The sequence below is a fragment of the Rhinatrema bivittatum genome, chromosome 5 (assembly GCF_901001135.1).
Source record: "Rhinatrema bivittatum chromosome 5, aRhiBiv1.1, whole genome shotgun sequence".
NCBI classification, from domain to species: Eukaryota; Metazoa; Chordata; class Amphibia; order Gymnophiona; family Rhinatrematidae; genus Rhinatrema; species Rhinatrema bivittatum.
The window spans coordinates 261,707,473-261,731,984 of NC_042619.1; the positions used below are offsets into that span (position 1 = coordinate 261,707,473).

The 24,512-nt window shown below is 44.7% G+C and overlaps 1 protein-coding gene across 2 annotated transcripts; it reads left to right on the forward strand.

Moving 5' to 3' along the window:
• Positions 1–774: 774 nt before the first annotated feature.
• On the forward strand, positions 775–24,512 carry BAG4 (BCL2 associated athanogene 4). 2 transcript variants are annotated; one of them, XM_029603919.1, is made up of 5 exons: positions 780–1,183; positions 8,855–8,959; positions 10,997–11,263; positions 14,671–14,940; positions 22,480–24,512. In XM_029603919.1, exons 1-5 carry the CDS (start codon positions 959–961, stop codon positions 22,960–22,962), a joined length of 1,350 nt encoding a protein of 449 aa, XP_029459779.1. In that variant the 5' UTR covers positions 780–958; the 3' UTR covers positions 22,963–24,512. The 2 variants fall into 2 exon arrangements, with proteins under 2 accessions (XP_029459780.1, XP_029459779.1); XM_029603920.1 differs by lacking the exon at positions 8,855–8,959 and having other exon boundaries at positions 775–1,183.

Sequence of the window (24,512 nt, forward strand, 5' to 3'; positions counted from 1 at the left end):
TGGGGAGAGGTGGCAAACCCTAATCATCACTACTATGCAATGATTGACAGAACCATATAATGAAATGTAATGCAACATTGTATGGTGAGAGCTAGAACCATGCAAAGCCTCCAAGAGAACAGCTCTAGTTTACAAAACCGTTGCAGGTTCTTCAAAAAAGCGCATAATTGCTAAATCACATATTATTTTTCCTAATTAAACCAATGATAAATTGCCCCATATTTATTTATTTATTTTTGATTTTTCGATTCTCATTTTATTACAATAATTTTTTTTCTTAAGCTTTCGGTCTCAACGCCTTTCTTTCTTCAGTGCATTCAGTGTAATCGAGTAGTTGTTAATTGTCTCGTAGGTATTCAACATTTTGTACGAATAAGATCTAGCACGGTACCACAACAGAATTTTACCAGATACTAATCTACTCAGGCTTTTATTGTTGTTTTTTAAATTTACAAAACACCTAAATATTAATTTACAACAGGAAAATTTGACAGCTGTTGGTAGAGTTAAAATTACGACAGTTAAATATATAATCATTGCATGCGTGTCATTTGTTAACAAATGACGCGAAGCACTGAAGTTCCGTGCCTCACTTTCTAACGTTAATTTTAGACCCCTTTAAGAAACCCGGCGCGGCTTCTTCTTTGGAACCGGAGTCCCTCGACCTCACTAGCCCTGCCTTTCTCGCGGGTTTCAGCAATTGGCTGGTCAGGAAGCGTAGGTGGGCGGTGCCCGGAAACGAGCCGCAGCGATTGGCCGAGGGGAAGGTTACGTTGGGCTTCCCGGTAGCCTTTCCCCTCGCGGAGGCGGTGTTGCCTAGAGGGCAAAGCGATGCCTGCCCGATTGGCAAGTTAGTGAGTGGGTGGCCCCCCCCCCCCCCCCCCCCCCCGCGTGGGGCCCGCGTTGCTTCCGCGACAGCCTCGGCTGCAGTGGGGGCGGCTGCGGTCCGACGTGCTCCATGTCTGCCCTGCGGAAACTGGGCGGCTGTGGCGGGGGAGATGGCGGCGGCGGGCCAGGGTATGGCCGTTACTATGGCGACGTGGTGGGGCAAGAGGCGCTTCCCGAGCCGCCCTGGAAGATGGAGAGGGACCCGCGCGGGCAGGAAACCTGGTCACCGGGCTACTACTACTCCCAGGAGACGGGCCAAGAGTGGCCCGAGCAGCCCAGGGCAGGCGGTCGGCAGGTAATGTCTATCAACCTTAGGGCCAGATACAAGGTCAGTCATCCCCAGTCCTGCTGACCAGGATGGGAGGTAAAAAATGTCGAGAGGCAGGCAAGTAGAGTTGTCACCTCACCCCAGGTCAGACGAAGAAACTGGAGCCAGTTCCGGTTTTGCCCCATGACATGCACGGATTTTTATTTCTCTCGGAAATCGATGGTAAAAAAAAATTTAAACTACAATGCCATGCATGCCACGGGGCAAAAACAGAACTAGTTCCAGCCTGATCAGCTGATCTAAGGTGAAATGGCAACCCTACCAACGGGTAATGCAAAACCAGTCTGGTTTTCAGGACATACATACAACGAAAATGCATGAGATATTTATATACCAAAGTGTCTTTTCGATTAGAAGAGAGACGTGACATGCTGATTCTCTGCACCAAAAAATAATTGATATGAGATTCAACTCATATACATAAAATATTTATCCCATACAGCCCCTGAGGCAGCCCAGTGTGAGGGCGAAACTGGGCCTGAGTCGGGCTCTTTTTAAGAATGTCTCCAATAAAAATAGTTCTAATTGGACATCTTTTGGTGTCTGAACCTACTTTGTTGCCTACAGGGCTTTCTTAGATAGCCTACCCTCCTGCTTTGTTGAGATATTTATATATACTGGATATCCAATATATGCATATCTTCTGTAATAGAGTAATTAAGGGAATCCAATCATAATTTATAATTCAAAATCTAATTTACTGTTATTCAACAAAAATAAGTATCCTTATGTGAAGCCTTCATTCAGTAACTGATTGCACCTCCATGAGTAGCATTAACTTCAGTTAAACATATCCTGTAACTGTTGATCAATCTTTTCGCATTGCCCATGAGGAATTTTAGCCTTTCTTCTATACAGAACTCACTTCAGATCTTATCACAAATTTAATAAGGGTTAAAGTTGGGATTTTGACAACCAATCCAAAACACAAAATCTCTTTTTTTTTCATCCATTTTGAAATAGATTTACTTGAATATTTAGGGTCATTCTGTTGTTTGATCCACTTTCAGCACTTTATCAGCTCAGCTTCAAATCATGCACGGATGGCCTGACATTCTGCCTTAGAATTTTCTGATATAAAGCAGAATTGATGGTTCTGTCAATCATAATCTCATCCAGGTCCTGATGCAGTATAGCAGTCCCACACCCATGATACCTCCACCACCCTTGACAGGACGAGGCTCTTATTTTGAAAGGCAGTGTTTGATTTTTGCAAAACAAAATGTTTTATTGTGACTAAAAAGTTCAATTTTTGACTCATTTGGCCAAAGAACATTATTCTAGAAGTCTTATTTGTCATCCAGATGCTCTTTGGTGATTTTAAGGTAGACAACAGTGTTCTTTTTTGAGAGCAATGGTTTCTTCCTAGCTACTCTCCCAGGAATTCCATTCCATTCATTTTTTTTTCTGATGGTTGACGTATGAATGCTTCCATTAGCTGCAGTGAGAGAGGTTGAAGATAGATGTTAGCCTGTGACTTTGTGAATGATTTTCTTTTGGGTAGAGTCATTGTAGACTTCAACTTTTTCTATTTGCAGAATATCTGACTGGATGGTTGGAGCCCCAAAATATTTAGAAATGGTCTTGTAACTCTGTCCAGACAGATGAGCATCAACTACTTTATAGTTTTGTTTTCTTAAGTCCTCTGAAATGTCTTTTGATTGTGATATGAGTTCCCATTAACTTTTATGATGAAGACTAAACACATTCTCTTTTGGACCTTTATATACAGAATGCCCAAACTCAGTCGTACAGATTTACTCTGCAAGCACCCGATTCTAATTGGCCAATTAATTGTACTAAGGAAACTATTTATTTATTTAAAGTTTTTTTTATATACCGCGGAACGTTTCAAACATCACCTCGGTTTACAATGAACAATAATTTAGCAACAGGCTTTACAATCAATTCAGAAAGAACAAGCATATATCAATAAATCAGGCAAAGAGTAAACATATAGTACAATTGGATCCCATCTAATCTCCTGGGAGAAACTATGTATAATTACAAACTATATATGATTAGGTGCATTATGTACAAATAATAATATACAATCTATGTATAATTAGGTACATGAATATAATTAGTAAATGAAACTAGGGTTTCATTTACTGTTTCACACACACTTACTCTGAATTAGTCTTATTGTTCCTATTTTATCCATTATTGCCTATTCATGTGTAAGTTTACCACACCTAAGCGGAGGTGTTCCCAGGAGCAGAGTTGGAGAGGGGTTTGGACTTGCATACATATTTCTGTATATTCAAAAGCAGGCACGTACATTTTTTCCCAAAGAAGGTACCTATTTTTCAAGGCAGGGAAAGGGGTGGCCGCCACTTAAAGGAAAAGGTAACAGGGAAGGAAGTTCACTCATCCGGTGCCCTCTAGTGAGGACACTGGAGACTAATAATATGGTAGAGAGGGAGAAAGCCTTAAAACTAAAGGCCACAGATTGCCCTGTGGCCCACTGTCACCCCTCTGCAGGTGTCTGTTTCTTAGCCGCCCCCTAGATGCCCCAACCATCATTCTTTCTCTCAGCGAGAGGGGGCTATGGGGGGGGGGGAGTCCGACAACCAGGATAGGGGCCCCTATCTGCCTTCTGGGGAGGGGAGGGGGGTCCCCTTTTAGGGAACTGAGGCAGGGGTGGGTTCCATTACCCCTTCACTACTTGTAGGGGGCAAGGGAGGGAAGGGCACCCAAAAAGTGCACAACAGAAATTCAAACTAGAACTGAAGAAACTTAAATCTTACGGATTAATTCAAACTGGGGAGGGTAGTGAGGGGAGCAGAGCGAATTCCTCCACCCCAGCTGGCGGACGTGGCACAAAAGTGCTCTGCCTTGACCTGAGCGTGTCTTGGAGTCGAGGGACCTGCCCCCGGCCAACTTCTCCTGCCTCATCCGCCAGATTGAGAGTCTGACGGCGGATAGAAGAAAGTTGACCAGGTCGTCCCTCTGGCGCAGAAGTCCTCTCCTGAGCGTGCGTCTGTAGATCAGGAGGTGTAGGGTGAAAATTAACCAAAAGCCCAGAAGTAAAGTCTTCAAAAAGGATAGGAACAGGGTCAGCCTGGGACATTGAAGCCCCAGATGGAAAGCGTCCTCCTGCCCAGAGAAAGGACAGGAGAGGTCTGCCTGGAACGCGCGCGCCTTGAACCAGCTAGAGGCCACTGCCCTGTGCACCAGCCTCCAGGAGCGGTCCCCTTCATAGCCGAGGCTCATCCGAGACTAGAATGATCCCCACCGCTCCCCCATCCCCGCCACCTGGTCCCAACACCTCCCGCCAGGGTGTGTCGGGCCAGAGGCGAGGGCGAGGTGGTGTAACGGTATGGGTCACCAGCCGGCCGTTGACCTTCCGAGACATGGTTCAGAAGCTTGCTAGGGGCAGTTCCCACAGCTTGCTAAAGCTGTGGGCCCGAGGAGAATGATCTTCCTGAGAGGGCCCGCCTTCCAGCAACCTAGGCCCTACCAGCAGAGCCGGGGGGCTGGGGGGTGCGTTCAGGCGGGGATCCCCGGCCAGCAGGGCCCACTCAAGCATGGCATTTGCTAGAACTCTGAGAGCACCAGGCATCTTCACACGGAGGCGCTCAACAACAGAGACTTGGGCTTCTAGCAAGCCCCCGGCCTTGTCATCTGAGCTTTGACCAGGCGGCGTCTCAGGGCCAGGTCCTCCATCCCCTCCAAACTCAGAGCGTGGTTGTACAGGAGGGGTTCACCCAGGAGCCTGGCAGCCAATCCCCTGGTCACACCCAGCAGTTTTCAGGCCTTCAGCACTTCCTTGTAGAATTCCGGCAGCTGCAAGAGGCTCCAAGGGGTGAGGCCTCTAGTGTCTAAGATGAGCAGCTGCCAGTCATACCGCAGGTTGGCAGAAAAAAATGCATCACCAGTGGGCGTCATCGCGGAGCAGGCTCTGCATACAGATAGCTCTGCAAAGCCTGTAGACGGAAGTTGTGCCCCTGCCCTTTCCTGGAGGGAGAGCCAGAACCCCTGTGGAGACCCAGTGTTTCCCACCCGCCCAGAAGAAATTCAGCAGCTTCTTCTGGGTTCGGGCGAGGAACTCCTGGGTCGGGCTCAAGGCAGTGAGACGATGCCACAGCACACTACTTACCAGCTGGTTCACCACCAGGGTCCGACCGCGGAAGGACACCGGTCGCAGCAGACCCCGCCACACCCCAAGGCGAGCTTCTGCCTTCTCTCCAAGCTCTCACCAGTTGACGGGGGCCGTGGTTTCTGCGACGGAAAGGTGGACTCCCAGACACCCAAGGGTCTCCCTGTCCCACGACAGGTCAGCGTCCACCCTCTGCGGTCCTACAAGAAGGTTGGAACTCTTGGCCCAGTTGATCTAGGCCGAGGATGCCGCCGAATAGATCTGGCAATCCTGGACCGCTAGGAGCACGTTGGGCTAGATGTATCAGATCCCGGCCCAAAAAGATATCAAAAATGGTGCGCCTGGGGATGGTGTAGGTCTGGTCCGGGTGGATCACCTCTGCCAGCATGGATGCCAGCCACAGGGAGAGCGCCTTGGCCAGGATCTTATAGTCCATGCAGAGCAGGGAGACGGGGCATCCGTTCCTGAGGCTGCGTGGGTCTCCCTCCAGAATGAGCACTGCAGGCCTGCGGGAAAGGGGCAAGGACCCCGTCTTGAGGGCTTTGTGTAGGACCCACAGGAGGTCGGGTCCTAGGATGTAAAAAATGAAAGCGACAAACTCTGGTGAGCCCATCGATGCCCGGGGACTTCCCTCTTGGCATTCGCCTGAGAGCCTCTGCGAGGTCGTCCAGGGGTGGGTCCAACCATGCCCGGCTGGCCTCGCTCACCACCGCAGGCGTTCGGGTCCACTGGGTCTGGAGAGCCCAAAGAAGGTATAATTGTGTGTGGGTAAGCTTTTTTTAGTGGGATAATTTTGAAAGTGGACTTATGTGTATATATCCTCTTTGAAAATTGGTGTAACTTGTATATATTTGTGCCGGCTAATTTAGGGAGGCTGTTATAAAAGTACCCCTTTGAAGTACCCTTTTCATAGGTGCAGAGGGACTTTCTTTAGAGGAAGAGAGAACGCCACAGCAGAGTACCTCTGTCTTTTGTAAAGTAACTGTAGGTGACCTCTGGAAAATTGACAAACCATGAACAATCTCCTTCAGATATAATGAAGACCTCATGGGCCTGATATTGAGATGCTGTCCAGCTGGATAAACTAACTTGGCCAAGATATTCGGCTTCACTGCTGAATATATTCGGCTATGTTAAAGTTAGCCAAATATGTTTATCAGGCTAACTTTAGGACAACCGAATAGCTGTTCTAGACTTCTTTGGCTAACTAAGCCGGATAGCACTGAATATTGGCATTTCTCCCGCTAAATTAGCCAATATTCGGTGTTCTTCTCCAGAACGCTCCTGCTCCGCTAGCTAATTGTTTAGCTGGCTGTGTGGCAGCCAGTGACTACAGCCAGATATTCAAAAGGTGCTATTTAGCCAGCTAAATCTGAACTTAGTTGGCTAAATGGTGCTCAGTATCAGGCCCCATATGACTTAAAATTATGTTCGTGAAAACATATGTTTCAATTGTATATATCAAATCATTAGCCTTCAGGAAAGAAATCTCCCATGTTTACTGCTGAAATAGCTTTTATAGTCGAGTTGTCCTGATGCATTACTCATACAAATGCCTCTGTCCAATAAACCTTTGTAATTCTAACACTCTGGATTCTTCCTGTGTGCGCTTGTTTTATTGCCCTGAGGCTTTGCAATTATTTCTTAGTTTCTGAATTAGCTTTCTCATTTAAAATGAATCCAGTTTTCAGATACATTCCTAGCAACCAGGACTCCATGAAATCCACCTGCATCATTTACACTAGGTTTGGGAGCTTCTCTTTCAGCTCTCCAGTTTAAGAGGTGAGAGAACCATTCCTTTAATTCTTGTTTGCCATTCTTAAACATTGTCTGCTACTTTAAAACTCACAGCCCTTGTTATGCTTCTTCGCGGAATCTATTTATTTATCGCGTTTTATATACCGTCATTCGGTTTCGCCATCATAACGGTTTACAAGTTTCGAAGGATAAAATGTAACCATGGGACGGGCGAGCAAGCAAGCACAGTGCTTAAAGGCTTGGACGTTTAAGTGATTCTTGCAGCTGCAAAATTTGGTTGACTTGGATAAAAGAAAAGAGGGAAACTGATTGTATTCAAAGTAGATGTTACACCGATGTTGTGCTCCCTTTCGTTCTAAACCCACTTTTTTTTTCCAGATTGTCTTGCAATAGGCCTAGAGCAATCAGAAGGGCAAGTTGTTAGCAAAACATAGTGATGACAACCAAAGAAAGAAGAAAAATGAGATGTGCCTTGTGGACAATTAGGAACCAAGTTTTTTGAAGTGCTGTATTGGAGTCAGAGCTGCAAAAATCTCTGTCAGCCACCTACTACTAGTAGGGTTGGAGGGTGTAGTTACCAAGGTCTGTTGGATTGCTACAGTATCTTTGAAGTTTGTCTTTCAAGTGGTTGTTGATGAAAGCTGGTCAGATCCATTTCTGTGGTTGCCACTGGCTGCCGGATTGCTGCCTCAGTGGGCATGGCACTTATTATTATAAAAGTGTCATTTGAGTCTGATGGTATTGCTGCCATCCAGGAAGCAGGTGGCACAACAGTACTGAGTAATATCACAGCCTCTCTGAGGCAACCAGCTGGAAAAAATGTATAGAAAAGTATTGTATACTGTTCTTTTCTGCCTTTCAAATAAATCTTTAGTTCACTGTTGCCCAATAACTAGATTATTTTAAAATCTGAAATATGTTGAGTTCTTTGGGATGCTTTGTTTTCCTCATAAGTGGTTGCAAATGTACAAAACATCAGTACATCAGGTTTAGAAGTATTATAAATCATGATGATGACCTGGATTCCTTTAATTGCTCCATGCAGAAGATGCTTTCTTCTTTTTTTTTTTTTAATTTCCGGTGTCACAGTCTGAAATGACACACATTGGATGCTTATCTTGCCTCTTCATCACAATCCAGGTGTCTAAGCCAGTGTTCATCCAGGGATGGCAGGGAAGAGAGAATGGCATTCCAGGGAATTTTTCTGGAATGCCATTCCGTTGAGAAGGAGACCGGTGCGCCGTTCCATACAGGTTTCTGATTTATATCCTCACAGCCTTGAGTGCCAGCCAGCCCCGGCGCATACAACAGCGCTTTGATGAAATTTGTCTCCAAAATAAACTTCTAGTCACGCCCTGCAGGAGACCTCTACATTGCTGTTCCATGACTACAATTTACAGCTTTCCAGAAAAATTCATTGGCAAAAGTTTATCTTCAGATATACTTATGACATTCTTACAAAGCCCCTGAGGCAGCCTCCAAGAGAGGGGGACAAAACTCGGCCTGAGTCGGGCATTTTTATATTGGATTTACAAGTCTCCTAATAAAGCATCTTAATGGACATTACCTGGCATCTACGGCTTTTTTAGATCGCCTTCCTCCTTGTTTTATCAACCCTTCCCTATAAATGAGCATCAAGTGAAGGTAGAGTGATGCACAGCACTTCAGTGGGCTTACAGTTAGAGTGTACATTAAATGACCCTTTTTTTTTTTAGAAGAGATGTTTTGTGATTAGGGAATTAATTTTTTCATTGTGTTCTCTTTATTCTCCTCTATAGGAGCAGCCTTATCCTGGTTACAATCCCAGTTACTGGAACTCCTTAGAACATCCTCGACCTCCATACCCAAGTGCTTATTCTGTGGGAGCAGAAATGCAAGGCCAGGTATAGTGCAGCCACAGAAAGATAATTCTTCCCACCTTAATTGAGTCTAACATCTCTTTATGCTTATACTGTGACCTCAGCTTCAAAGGAATGGCTTCCTGTCAAGCTAATCCGACTTAACAGCCAAAACCCTAAAGGCAAGTGTGGCTCACATGAAGCCTTTCTTGTAATTTTCCTTCAATTATGTGTTTGAGTTTGGCAACAGGATCTTCCTCCCACTTGTGGAGGCGTGTTCTGCACGGCTTAAGGTGGAAACTAAATTTGCTGTGCTGTATTGTGGAACCGTAAAAGGTAAATCTGAGATTCATTGGTTGCAGCAGAAGATCAAGAGTTAATGGGGGAGTTATTTAGCAGTGAAGATACTGACAAAGGAAACATCATGGTGGAATTTTCTCTATGTAATTGCAACTTGATGTGGCCTAGAGACCAGCAAAGAAATAACCAGAACCCAGGAGAGCAAACGGGGGAAAAAAAAAGAATACATAGCTCCAGCAGCAAGAGTGATAGCATCCATCAGTTTTACTGCTGACGGTAAGAAGCAAGGGGATGTGAGATCTAGGCATAGAAATAGCTTCTCTTGTCGCCTTCCTCCTTGGTACTGGCTTTCTGCAGGGTGTTATGCTTTGTACTCCCACTCAGCCTGAAGCTTGAATGCTGCATGTGGAAGAGGCCAGCAGGTGCAGTTTTCTGAGAAGTCTCGTGATGATACTGGCAAGTTATTTTTCCACTCCTGAGTATGAATTTGGTGTAGTGGTGGAGAGAGGGCGGGCACCGTGCATTTGGTTATGATAGGGTTTGATCAGGAAATGACAGTTTGTGGGGGCAGGTTTTGCTCTTGTTCTCATTTGGGACTGAAATTCGGGATGAAGGAAAAAGAGCCACCCGTTTGCTTTGTACGATGAAACAGTGATATTGCTTCTTTAAACTCTGTTCCGAAGCTTATGATTTGGTGGCACCAGCTCTCGTCTGGAGCCAACTCTTCTTGAATGTGCTGAGCACCTTCCCAGGCTGAAAGAATAGCTGCATGTTTTATTTTCCTGCTTGCCTGGAGAGATCTAGTTACGGTTCTGACCACTTCTCATCGCCAGGATGTGATGGTTTAGTGGTTGGTGGCGTTGCTGCAGGAAGCTGAGTTGCAGCGCCTGTGGTCAGATAAGGAGCAGAGCTCGGTGCACTCACGCGGGTGGCAATCTGGTTCAGCTCTGAGAGGGAGAAGCACACACTAGCTTCCACCGTTTAGGCTGCTGCTCCTGATTGCACCAGAGACATAAGCTAAAGTACTTATGAAAATAAGCAACTGCAAAGTCCTGCAAATAATCCTGGGTAGATTTTTTTTGTATGTTTACAATTTTATGCTTATCTGAGAGATTAATTTCACTAAGCATGTGGGGTTCTGGTCAGCTTTGACTAGAGTGGTAAGACTACAGCTATTTAAGACTTGGAATGTATAGCCTTCCTGCCTCATTCACCTGTGTGCAGAAACGTATACTGCAGGACCCTGGCCTTGAATAACATCCATTGGAGCGTTCGTCTGTTTGCTCTCTAGTGACCCTTCTGGCCTCCACCATTAAGTAAAAGAGTGTTTTCCAGCCTTTTCCTGGAGGCATACTAACCACTGTGGTTTTCAGGATAGCCATGGGGATAATTTTCAAAAGAAGTTATGCACATAAATGTAACTACTATTGTAATAATTTTCAAAAAACCATTTACTAAAGTAAAAGCTTTTTAAAATCAGGCCCATAAAAAATATGCATTAGAGATTTACATACATTAGAGGCCTAGGGTGTGCAAATCTCTCAAGTATATTAATTGTGGAAATCCTGAAAACCCAATTGACTAAGTGTGCCTCCAAGAGAAGGTTGGGAAACACTGAAGTAGAACATTGAAAGTGACTGGTATGTATTTCCCATAGCAGTTTTGTTCTTGTTCCACTTTATGATAAAAGAAATTGAGAGAAAATCTATGCAACAGGTAGCTAGATTTTTCGCCTATTGTTTTGCTATTTCTACATAATTTCCCCTGCATTATGTTTTTCAGGGAATGGAGCCATATACCAATGGCACTTATGGCTCGTCATATGCCTCTACATCAATAGGGGCTATAAACCAACAGTATCCTACAAGTACCTTCTATACTTCTGCACATACCCAGGTTCCCTATCCCACGGAGCCCACAGGTCCATACAAAACTTCTGGGGGCCCATCAGCTAGTTCACAGTGGCCCTTTGCCCACCAGAACAGTCACATGCAAGGCCCTTCCCACAGAAACCAGGGTCCAGTATACCAGCCTTGCTGTTCGCATCAGGTAAGGGGAGCAAAAGATACAAAGGGAATGACGCATTTTAATGTTTTCCAGGAGTACTTTCACATGTGCTGGGACTGTAGACCTTCATTTTCAGTTTTTATTTATTATTATTATTTTTTATTTAAAATTTATTGAGGCCAAACCAATAACCGAACAAGTACAAACCTGTGTACAAGTGTCATCTTAATATATAGATAGATAATGACCTTACTTTTTCCTTTTCCCACCCCATCCCTTTGATCATCTATCACTCATTATAGGATATTAATAAATGAATGCATGCCTAAGATAGCAGAGAGAGAAAGAGTATGTATCAGGAATACTTTCTATAACATTTCTCAAGTCCATGTGTCATTCAGCAGTTTTCGTTATCCAGTCCTCATAAGGTTGCCACATTTTGGTGAATTTGTCCATACTATCCTGACGGATCGTCGTTAATTTATTCAAATAGTGGACCGTGAACAGTTTCTTTAGAATCTCTGAAGTTCCCGGCCATATCTCCTGTTTCCAGGTGGCTGCGATTACCAGACAAGTTACTTGAATTATCTGGGTTGCCAACGTCTGTTGAAATTTATTGAGGTCTGAGAGGGGATAAGACAATATACACCCTTTGAGATCTTTGGCCACATGCCGCCTGATCATCTCGGGAAAATAACTGAAAGACGGAATCCCAAAGAATAGAAATATCCGGGCACGTCCACCAAATATGAAGCATTGTACCCTTTCGACCACATTTCCTCCAACATTGACTGACTAGAAACAGTGGGATATATTTTATGTAATCTGTAGGGAGTGAGGTTCAGTTTTTATTTTTTCAAATACAGAATACAGTTCAAAATCTTAACCATTATACATTCCCTTATTCATAATTCTACCTCTACTACCTTGTGTTCCCTCCTTCCAGACATTTAAGATCAATGAATAAGAACCTTCTAGACGTACCATCACCTCGACAGGCACGCCTTGACATTACTAGGAAAAGAGCCTTTTCGATAGCAGGTCCAACTCTTTGGAACGCACTACCAGACTCATTAAGATCCATATCAAACTCAAAACAATTTAAAAAATCTTTAAAAACACACTTTTTTTTCAAATTGCATTCAAAATTTCACCCACTAAATATCAGTTACTCTTCATACATTAATCATATGGCACCCTATTAGTATTATTATTATTCATTTTTTAATAATTATGGTTTTGTTTTAAATTTGTTTATTATATTTTTTGTAATTTTTAATTGAGTTTTACTTTATATTCTGAGTTTTTTTGACTGATATATTGTACACCGTTTTGACTAAAATTTGTTTGTAAAAGCGGTATATAAACATTTTTAAATAAATACATTTTATTTTCCTTGGGAATTTCATTGTTGGAACAAAAAAGAAATCATTGGAAAATGACTTTTCCACTTATTTTTCCCTTGCTATATCAAACTCCTTTTTCCACTGACTATTTTTGTTACAGCATTGAAATTCCTAGGCAAAATAAAATAAAAACTAAAAACTATGATCTCTAATTAGAAGTAAGAGTGGGTTGTGATACCTACAAATCCCACCCACCACCATGAAACAGAACAGTGTAAACAGTAACAAGTAGCGGTAGTGGTAGCTTTGTCATTTTTGTTTACACTGCCTATCAGTTATTTGCTCGGAGCAGGGTACATGAATAAAACACAGTTACAATCAGTAATCAATACCATAAGAAACATAAAATACAATAGAAAATTGTTTAAGATCGTTCTGTATCAAACAAAGGCAGGTCAGACATCCTAGAAAATATGTCAGGGAAGCACTAGCATTATGCCATGTGAAAGGCCTAAGTCTTCCCTGCTTTCCTAAGCATAAAGTTCATTATTTCTGTCAACATTTTAGAGCATTTCAGAAATGTGGCCCATCATAAGAGCCCTCTTTCAGATAGTTTGAACCTTTATCAGTGTCAAAGAGGGAAGACAGACATAAGTCATATGATGACTTTGTTGGTTTATAAGGCTGTGTATCATCCTTATTAAATATATTGGACCTAATCTTTGGACATGTGTACTAGAGAGAGGATTTTAGATGTCATGCAGTTGGCTATTGATAGCCAGCATAAGGCCTGCAACACAGGTGAGAGGTGATCCTGGCTTTTAAGGCCTTCATGCAGCTGTGTCATATTATTCTTACCCTATGCTTTTTGAAGAGATACCATTGCATGATACGAAACTTAATCTGCGGCACTGCATAAAAACCTGGAAAAGATAGTCAGACAGATCTTGTCAACTTCTACTGAATTTAGTGCTTGTGACAGATGTCAGCTTAACAGCATTAAAAACTAAATGCTACTGCAGGTAAAGCAGTGGTAGTGCAGGCTTCCCATACACATATGCACCCACCCACCTACAACAGGACAGGTACAGCACTACAAGCTACACATACTACCCCACTACAGAACGGGAACGGCATGGCAGTAGCAATACAAGATGCACATTTATTTTATTTATTTATTTATTTATTTTTATATACCGGTGTTCGATTTTACATATCACATCGGTTTACATTTAAACAAAATTTGCAGGAACTCATGCGTTACCTTTGTCAAATACATTAAACATTTAAATATGGGGATTGTTAACAAGGGATATAAAAGAACATGGGGAATGGCTAACACTACGGGGTGCACAAAAGGAAGTGCCACTTTGTCGCGCCCCTTCGGCGCGTGACGCACGGCACGCAACGCCTGGTGTTCTGGCGCTGTTTAACGTCAGTCACAGTCCTCAGTGATGTCAGAGGGGGCGGGTCTCCCGATCAAGGATCACACACTGCCCCTCCCCTCTCAGTTCCAGATGGATTCTTTCACCTTTTTTTCTTTCTTTCTTTCATTTATAAACACACTGCCCCGGGACAGAACAAGTACTACATGGGGCAGCAATGCAAGTCTCCCCCCCCCCCCCCCCCCCCCACACACACACACACACTTTCTGCCCCATGATAGCACAAGTACAACATAGGCAGTAGCAGTGCAAAATCCATACACACACACTTTGCCCCAGGACAGGACAGGTTCAGCACAGGCAACAGCAATACAAGCTTCATCCACATGCTGCCTTGCCAAGGGTCCTCGGCCCTGTTCTCAAGGGACTACCTGAAAGGGTGAGAGTATTTCCATGTAAAGCCAATCATTGGCCTCTCTTACGAGATATAGCCAAGAATGGATATAAGTATAGTGCTGATTTTATAGAAACAGTCATCTGTCCACTGGTAATTTCATATAAGCCACCAAAAGACTTTTAAGCTAATGATATAAGGATTTCAACTAATGTAAACCCCCAGACGCCAACAAGAAACGCTCTGTAGGTGTTTGTGATTCTGGCTGTAATCTGTAATTTTTATTTATTTATTTTTTTACCATTGTTTCCCTTACTGTTATAGGCATCAGGTATGCATGTCCCCTCCTATCCGTATGGTGATGCTCATCCTCAGATGTCACAGCAAGGACCACCACCACCACCACCACCATTACCGCCAAGATCTCAGGAAGATTGCTGGCCTCCGCAGGGAACATATGGCATGCCGCAGCATTACTCATGGCCCCCTGCCCCTGCAGGCTCTCCTCATGATGCTCACTGCAATCCATTTCTCACAGGACCCAATTCATCTTGGTCAGGCAGTGGAGTGCCCCCTGCATCCTATAATTCAAGGGTATGAAAAGATCCTGGCTCAGTCCTTGGGGGTCACTGATTAGCTGTTCTGAACTTGTCTGTCCACTTCTTCCATATAGTTTCTTCAGTGCAATGGTAGAAAAGGAGAGAGATGAGGCCGACCTCCCAAGCTTCTACTCAGGGTGATTGGAAATAGACTCCTGACCTCAGAATCAATATCTAATGAGTCAGTATCATTGTAATTAATATCTGTTCATGTTGATGCAACACTGATTACAGTGAAAAAAAATATATGTGTACCTACATCCATACATACCTACATGCATGTAATCTCGCATCGATTGTGAAAGCAAACTATCATTTTCTAGCGTGTAGCCAGATGGACTCAGGACCAATGATTATATGCTCCCCTGCTACCAGATGGAGACGGAGTCAGGTTTCAAAGCTGATGTACCCTGGATACACCCCTACAGTGACCTCAGCCCTTCAGTATCTCTCGTCTCCTAGCTAATGTGGATGCCTTTTCCCTATGGGAATTGCTGTACCCTTTAGAAGAAGAAATTCTACTTTTAATTTGGAGAAAGATAGAGCCCCGCTCTCCTTCAGTGATACCCAAAGGTCCCTTCCCCAGCTGAGAATTCCTGAGGTGATTTCCGAGATCCCTCAGAGGTGTGCTTTGGTCCGGGAGCCGGTTCCCGGCGTGGACTTTGCTGCTGAAGCAGCTGAAAGGCAGCGGGTACAGGAAGCCGGTGACAGCAAAAGCCCTCTCCCCCCGCAGCCGGAGACCGTCTCTGTACTCAGCTTGTAAGCACATTTAAAACTAATCGGAGAAAGGTGAGCCCAGGTAAGAAAAAAAAGAAAAAGAGAGAAGAGGATTCTTCCCGATTCAGAGATGTTGGAGGGGTTTAAGAACATGCCATACTGGGTCAGACCAAGGGTCCATCAAGCCCAGCATCCTGTTTCCAACAGTGGCCAATCCAGGCCATAAGAACCTGGCAAGTACCCAAAAACTAAGTCTATTTCATGTTACCATTGCTAGTAATAGCAGTGGCTATTTTCTAAGTCAACTTAATTAATAGCAGGTAATGGACTTCTCCTCCAAGAACTTATCCAATCCTTTTTTAAACACAGCTATACTAACTGCACTAACCACATCCTCTGGCAACAAATTCCAGAGTTTGTGCGTTGAGTGAAGAAGAACTTTCTCCGATTAGTTTTAAATGTGCATGATTAGTTTTAAATGTTTTGATAAGACTTCCTCTGGTCTCCTTGCTCAGCGTGCCGTACCCGCGTTCCTGATCCCGTTGGAGTAAGAGAAAGTGGGCTTCCGAGCAGGTTGCTTTAGGCTCAATAGGCACACCACGTGGTAGGCCGCGGCGGTGCCATCTTGCGCGTGTTTTTGTGCATCTCCTATTGCCCACCATAGAGCATCGGTTCGTGTGGTGTGTGCTAGCTCTGCGCACAACACCGTGCACACACCATATAAAGCCGCACACAATGTCACATCTCTCTAGGAGCAGAATTTAGGTAAAGCCGGGCGCACAGGCTGTGCTTGCCTTGCCATGGCCCACATAAGCGCCTGAAATCTTGCGCAAAAAATTTTTAAGCACAAGATTAACTCGCAGCCACCGTCCCTAATGGCTACAACAGCAAAGAAACATAAGTGTGATTCTCTCTGCACTCTTGTCATATTAGGGCTACACAGGCTGACCTGGATTCTTACTTATGTCAGCACTTTGAGGAGACCCAGGGAGAGTTGGCCTTTCCAATCTTTACTAAGCCCAGCTCCTCTCAATCAGAGGATGGGTCAGCCACAACCTTAACCAGAAGTATCCTGGATCTGAGTAATTGTGGGCCTGGGTCTTCCATGGGAGAAGGAAATCCAGTGGCACCTACCCCAGTACTTCCTGGGCTAGGCATCGACACGACTGCTTTCTCTTGAGTGGAATTTTTTTCAAGGCCTTCCAGCCTTTCTGCAGGCACAGTCTGCTTCACTTGCCCCTGTCCTGATGGAACCCCAGCAAGTAAGGCCTCCCTCTCCCAGCCCTATCGGCAGGCCTCGAGATATGCCATACCTCGCCTCAGCAAGGATATCCCTGGCAGAAACCCAGACAGCACGGACGAAGAAGGGGATCCAGATTCCTTGGAAGATGAGGAAGTCCCATGGGGTTTAGGACCATATCGGACCATATTACGCTTTTTCCATAGAGATGAATTGCTGGCCCTGGTTTCCCAGACCCTGAAAATGCTGGGAGTTCCTGGGGCGGACTCTGATGGAACCAAAAACGAATCTCATTCTGATTTCTCTACGGAAAGCCTCTTGCTATTTTTCAGTGCTGGAAGCCATCCAGGACTTGATTGCACTGGGGATGCCCCTGAAGTGAGAGAACATCTGTATTTACCTAAAGTGGATGCTCTGGTCTGCGCCGTTTCAAAGTGAATAACTATTCCAGTGGAGGGAGGAGAGGCCTTGAAGGATGCACATGATAGGTGGAAGGAATCCATCCTTAAACAAGCCTTTGATGCAATAGCAGTGACCTTACAGATTGCTTTTTGTTGTGCCCTGGTAGCTCGTTCATGTCTGCTCCTCTCTCGGGAGGTGGATGACTCGGGTGAATTACAGAGAGGTTATGGAACCCGCCACCGCATTTTTAGCTGGTGCGGGCTCTGACCTAGTTCGTACCTTGGCCAGAGGAATGGCATCAGTGGTAGTGGCCAGGACAGCTATGGCTGCGAAATTGGTCAGCAGACGCAACTTCTAAGGCAAACCTCACCAAGATGCCCTTTAAGGGATCACTCCCCTTTGGAAGCAAATTGGAAAAGCTGGCCAGTAAATGGGGTGAATCTCCAGTGCTCCAGCTACCAGAAGATAAGAAAAAGCAGTTATAGCACCCCTCACCCTTGAGGGCTTAATCCAGGGGCTCCCAACGCTTTTGGCCCTACAGAAACTTGACATTTCAGAGATCTGTCCTTTCGGAGTCAACAGCCTAAGGGAGGAGCGGGTTCAGGTTCATCCCGAACCCCCCAATGAAGTTTTGCTGACCCACCCTTGGAATGAGGAGATAGGGGGGGGGTCGACTGTCCTATCAGTGGTGGGTCGAGATCACTTTGGATAAATAGGTACTGGGTGGCAGACAAGAAGGATTTGTCCTGGAATTTTGCAGCACTCCTTGGGACATGTTCATGAGGTCTCCTTGCCACTCCCAGCTCAAGAAACAGGCAGTGGAATCCTCCTTGGTAAGGCTGCTCAGGTTGAGGGCTATAATTCCAGTACCTGCGCCCCAGCAAAATTTGGGGCGTTATTCCATCTATTTCATTGTACCCAAGAAGGAGGGTTCCTTTCGCCCCATCCTGGACCTCAAGAGTATCAACGACATCTACGAGTAATTAATTTCTGCATGGAAACTCTGCGCTCTGTGATAATGGCAGTACAACCAGGAGAGTTCTTACCCTCCCTGGATCTTTCTGAGGCCTAAAGAAACAAACCGGAAACCGATCCAACGTTGCAAGTAGCGACCAGAGGAACAAGAAGATCGGTACCACCAAGGATTTAATTAATAAGTTAAAAGCCCGACTCAGGCCGAGTTTTGCTCAATTAAGAGCTGCTTCAGGGGCTACATAGAAAATAAGTAAAACCAATATATAAACATATATAAACATACATATAAAACCATGCTGCACAAAGAATAAAAATTATTTGAAATTATATGAAAATGTCAAAAACAACTGACAATAACAGACACCACATGAATTAACAGATGTGATAAATGAGCCAAAGTTAATTTAAATATGACAAATGCATGAAAGACTAAATGTGCACTGATCAACTAGTGATCGTATATTTTGAATCAGGAGTGGTATATCGCTTAACACATTTGACTAATGTAATGAGACAAATGTAAAATTGATTTTAAATGTATAGCTAAATCTTCAAAAAATATATATTATTAAGCTCTTAAAATACAACCGGGAGAGTTCTTAACCACCCTGGATCTTTCCGAGGCCTACCTTCATATTCCAATCCGGCAAGAAAATCAATGTTTCTTATGCTTTGCGGTAATGGGCCACCATTATCAGTTCCGGGCGCTGCCCTTTGGCCTGGCCACTGCCCCCAGAACATTTTCCAAGATTATGGTGGTCATAGTGGCTGCACTGAGAAAAGAGGAAATCCTGGTGCACCCGTACTTGGAGGACTGATAAAGTCCATGGAAGAGAGTGTCCAGGTGACCAGCAGGGTGACCTCCCTGCTTCAGGAACTCAGTACGTAAACAGACATAAGCAGTCTCAATCCCTCCCAGTCCTTGGAATATCTGGGAGTCCGGTATGACACCAAGCAGGGCAAGGTCTTCTTCCCATCCATGTGTATAAGGAAGTTGATGTCCCAAGTGCGTCGGTTGAAGAACATGATATGCCCGACAGTTTGGAGCTATCTTCAGGTCCTCGGTTTGTCAACCCTGGAGGTAGAACTGTGGGGGAGGGCACAATCGACCTCTTCGGCGCTCCCTGCTGTCACATTGAAACCCTTCTGTCTCAAGACGACTCAATTTGCCTCCACCTACCGATGGAAGTATGTTCTCGGCTCCAGTGGTGGCTTCAGGAAGCTTACCTGGGCAAGGGTGTAACCCTGTCCCCGCCAAACTGGCTGGTCCTCTCGACAGACATGAGTCTTCAGGGCTGGGGAGTTCAATGACAGGAACTGATGGCTAAGGGCGTTGGACCAAGGAAGAGACACTCTGGAACATAGACAGCCTGGAAGCCCAGGCAGTCAGATTGGCGTGTCTACAGTTCAGCCACATACTCCAGGGTTAAGCTGTCCAAGTAATGTCGGACAACGCAATAACGTTAACCTACATCAACCATCAGGGGGAAACCAAGAGCCAGCAAGTGTCACAGGAAATAGATCTTATAGAATGGGCGGAAACACATCTACAGATGATCTCGGCTTCCCACCTCGCAGGAAAAGACAACATCAGATCAGACTTTCTAAGCAGGGGGAATCTGGATCCAGGAAAATGGGTGTTGTCGGCCAAAGCCTTTCAGCTGGTGGTAGATCGCTGGGGCCTCCTGTCCATCGACCTGGCCACATCTCACAATGCGAATGTTCCCTGATTCTTCAGTTGCAGAAGAGATCAGTGGTCCTTGGGGATCGATACTCTCGTTCAGACCTGGCCGGAAGAGGACTTGCTAATTGCCTTCCCTCTGTGGCCCCTGCTGGGCAGGGTCATTCACAGAATCAAGCGCCACTGGGGATTAATCCTACTAGTAGCTCCAGATTGGCCCAGGTGTCCGTGGTAGGCGGACATGCGGAGACACCTGGTGGAGACCCTTCTGTGCCTCCCCCTGCACAGGGTCCTGCTTCAGCAGGGTCTGGTCCTTCATGAGAATCCAATTCGATTCTATCTTACGGTTTGGTCCTTGAGAGGGATCGCCTAATGAAGCGTGGATATTCGGCAGCAGTAATTGCCACCTTATTCTGAGTCCTTAGCATATGTGTGGGTCTGGAGCATATTTGAGACCTGATGCGAGGAACGCGATGTTTCTCCTCAGATAGTCAAAATCCCACTAATTCTGGAATTTTTACAGGATGGATTGAATAAATGTTTGACCCTTAACTCCTTGAAGGTCCAGGTAGTGTCTCACTTCTGTTTCAGGGGGAGGTGACTGGATCCCTCCTGTCGGCCCATCTGGACATGCCTGTGTTCTGAAAGGGATAAAGCACAACCGGCCACCCCTACAGTGGCCAGTTCCCTTGTGAAATCTTAATCTATTATTGGAGTTTTTGGCAGGGCCCTCCTTTTGGCGACTGCACAGTCTTTCCTTGCGCTTGTTAACCCTGAAAATGGTGTTTCTGGTGGCTATATGCTTGGCTCATTGCATCTGTGAATTACAGGCATTGTCGTGTCAGGAACCGTTCCTCCGGGTGACGCCAGGAGCGTTACAGCTTTGTACCATTCAATCCTTCTTGCACAAGGTAGTCTGAGTTTCATTTGAATCAGTCCATTTTGTTGCCATCTGTAGATAGGCAAAAGGACATGAAAGAATACTGCCTCCTTCGCTTGTTTGTTCTTCATGGTGGAAGGATGGAGGGTGAACAAACTTCGTGGGCTACCATAGCTAGCTGGATCAAGGAGGTGGTCACGGGAGCCCATTTGGAGGTAGGAAAGCCATTACCCTTTCAGGTTAAAGCTCATTCCACTAGGGCTCAGGCAGTTTCCTGGACGGAAGATAGACTGCTGTCTCCCGTCGACATCTGCCGAGCAGTGATGTGGTCCTCCTTACACACTTTCTCCAGGTTCTATCACCTGGACATTCAGGCCCAAGAGGACGCAACCTTTGCAAAGGCAGTGTTAACTGGACCACGGGCAGCTTCCTGATTGGGAGTAGCTTTTGTATATCCCATTGGTCCTGAGTCCATCTGGCTACACACTAACAAATGGAGAAATTACTTATCTGATAATTTCATTTTAGTTAGTGTAGACAGATGGACTCACATCCCGCCCACTGCTGCCCAAGAATGGTGCCAAGGAATCTCCCATCAAATGAATATTGATTCCAAAAGATTTCGGGTAAACTGTCACCCAATCCCTAAATCAGGGCATCTATAATCTTGCTGGGATTCAGCATTTGTTTGGTTGAGTATAGTTACGGTTATCCGTTTTGTAGTCAAGTTGGAAGTTTTTCAGTAGTATGTCCACAATGGTTTTTGAAGAGAATACTGAAGGGCTGAGGTCACTGCAAGGTTGCATCTAGGGTTGATGTCAGCTTTGAAACCTGATTCAGTCTCCATCTGCTGGCAGGGGAGCATAAACCCATTGGTCCTGAATCCATCTGTCTACACTAAGGAAAATTAAATTACCAGGTAAGTAATTTCTCCATTACACCTGCCCCATTTCCAACCTTCTAATGCATTTTTCATTTCTGCAGCAAAGTAAAGGTTTAGAAAATTCTCGCTTCTTCGTCATACTTGCCACTCTGAATTTAGGTGAACCAGACACTGATACCATTCTACTCATGGTCCTCAGGAACCATTGTTAGTACCGTCCAGTTACAGATGGAGGATGAGTACAAACCCCAGCAAAGAAATGTATTATCTTTAAGGAGCAGTGTGCTCATTATTTAAAACACGTCGTCTTTTTGTTTATCCAAACGATGTAACGCTATAAGCGAAAATATTTTTTAACCAAACAGGGAGACCTCAGATTAATAGGCATAAGTCAATAGGTGGTGAATGAACAAAACATTGATAGTGAATAATTTTGAGTTTAAAAAATATGACCCAGGCTAGCCCGTGGCTCTGACCATAGAGTTGTATGCTATGGCATGAGGAATTCAGATTTAGATCCTCTCCTGTCTGTGCAGCGGACCTGAGCTCAACATTGAGGTGATGCTCTGGGTACTGAGGATCTCCCACGCTATCAGGGAAGTAAAGAGGGGAAATGGTGAAAAAAGATGTTGATAACTGAAGTAGCTTTAGTAAGATTTAGCTGAAATTTGCAGAACAGAAGCATGACCCAAAATATAAATACTTCAAGAAAAAGCAATAGAATTTTTCTGATTATATTTCTTTCTCTGTTTCCAGGATCCCCCTTCTTACACCAAGCCTGAACCAGGAATTGACCAGCCTGGGCATTATCCTGAGACCAGTCCCCAAAACGTGGGTCCTAATCATGATAGAAGACCTACCCCTCCACCCCGTAAACCACATTACAGCGCTTTACCCCAAATGTATGAAAATGTTCCAAGGAGAGATCCTGTGAGCCAAGATGGAAGTTCCACACCCAGCCATCCACCTCCATCCTCTGACTCCCTAGCTATCCATCCAGGGATCCACAAAATTAGCCAGATCCTAGAAGAGGTTCTGGTTTTGGAGGAGGAGGTGGATGAATTTGTAGGAAAGAAGACTGACAAAGCCTATCGGTGCCTGGAAGAGCTCCTCACTAAACAGCTGCTGGAACTGGATTCAGTGGAGACTGGTGGCCAAGACGGAGTTCGGCAAGCCAGAAAGGAAGCAGTGAGGAAGCTCCAGGCAATCCTGGAGAAACTGGAAAGAAAGGCTTTGTGAACTCAAAAGCTTTCCCAAATGTCCATGCTCGCTGCTTTTTTCTTTCCAGTATGCATCACTCCTTCCTGACTGACTGAAGCAATAAATTTTCTCTTCTTTTTCTTTAACCTGAAAAAGGAAATTGACTATTGAAGGCAGGGAAAATGCCAAGACTTTAATTCTGGGTCATTTCAGAGACTGGATGGAGAAATATGGAGGTCTAACACTGCCATACAAGGTGCTTTCTCTGCTGAAAGCTCCTCACTGCACTGGCTAGGAATTATTTTTGTCTGTTCCCTAGAGAAATCAGAGCAATGAGAAAATAAGATATTTGTTTTAGTTAGTTTTGTGGTTTCTTTGTTTGATCAAGCCCAAGTGCTGGAGCAGAAGCCATCGATGGCTCTGTAGGAAGAAGGTAACTACGCCTGGTGCACTTATTACCCTGACATCCTCCTCCCCGCACTGGTACCCCCATTACTGTGACCATACTGAAGTCTTTCCCCCTGCCAGTGTATTTCAGCACAGTAAAAACTGCATTAGAGCAAAGGGGCTTTTCCCCGAGTCCTCAAAGTTGAGTTCTTGTGCAAAGAGGGGTTTGGCATGTTCCACTGAAGAGCTCCTGCCGCCAGCAGGCCCTAAAGCAGGGTTAAGGTCAGGTTTTCAGGATCTCACTAATGAATAGACCTGAGCATGTGCATTGCCTCTACAGCATAGCAATTTCCTGAACACCTGACCAGTGTGTGGCCCTCGCAGACTGGTCTCCCCTCCCCTGCCACAGAATGGTTATTACAAAAAAAAGAGTTCTTCTGTTTTTTCCAAGCACTACTGTTATGCTTTGTTTGTGCGTTCTTCCAGTTTGGGGGTTTGGGAAGGAGGCCTTCTTCATAGGATAAGCACGTGCATTTTTCCTGTAGCTCTAGTACAGGAGCCATCCTTGGATCTGACCCATCGAACCTAACCACTGAGCATCATGCCTTCTTTCATTACAGCTAGCATTTCTCTGTCTCTTCTTATGCTATAAATTAAAAAGAAATCTGTGTCAAAATTGTCCCATGCCAGGGTTAGTAGTGATTCACAATGCTTGTATCTTGTTTAATCCATGCAGGAGGTGCAATTTGGGTTTTTCTTCTGTTTCATTTAGTCCTGTGGAAAAGTAAAGGTTCACTAATATAGTTCTGTAAGAAAAAAAGCTACATTTTATAAATCCCAACAATATACAAGTGCACATTGATTGATTATTTTTTAAACTACTAGTTTTTGACCACTGTAACTTAGATTTCATAGGCCAAATACCTGGATAGGCTGGACTGTACTGTGTTTTCATATTTGGTACACCAATTTAATAAAATGTATATTGTATATATATATGTATATATGCAGTATATATTTATATGAATGACATATGGCCTACGGCAGGCAGATATTGTGCTAGAGCTACTAGTGCAAGTTTATGGCAATGACAAAATGAACTGGCATGGTTTGAAATATGATTTTATTTAAAAAAAAAAAAAGGTAATTTGAATGGAATTTGTATTTAATAGAGAATATAGTAACATGGGATGGGGCTTAGT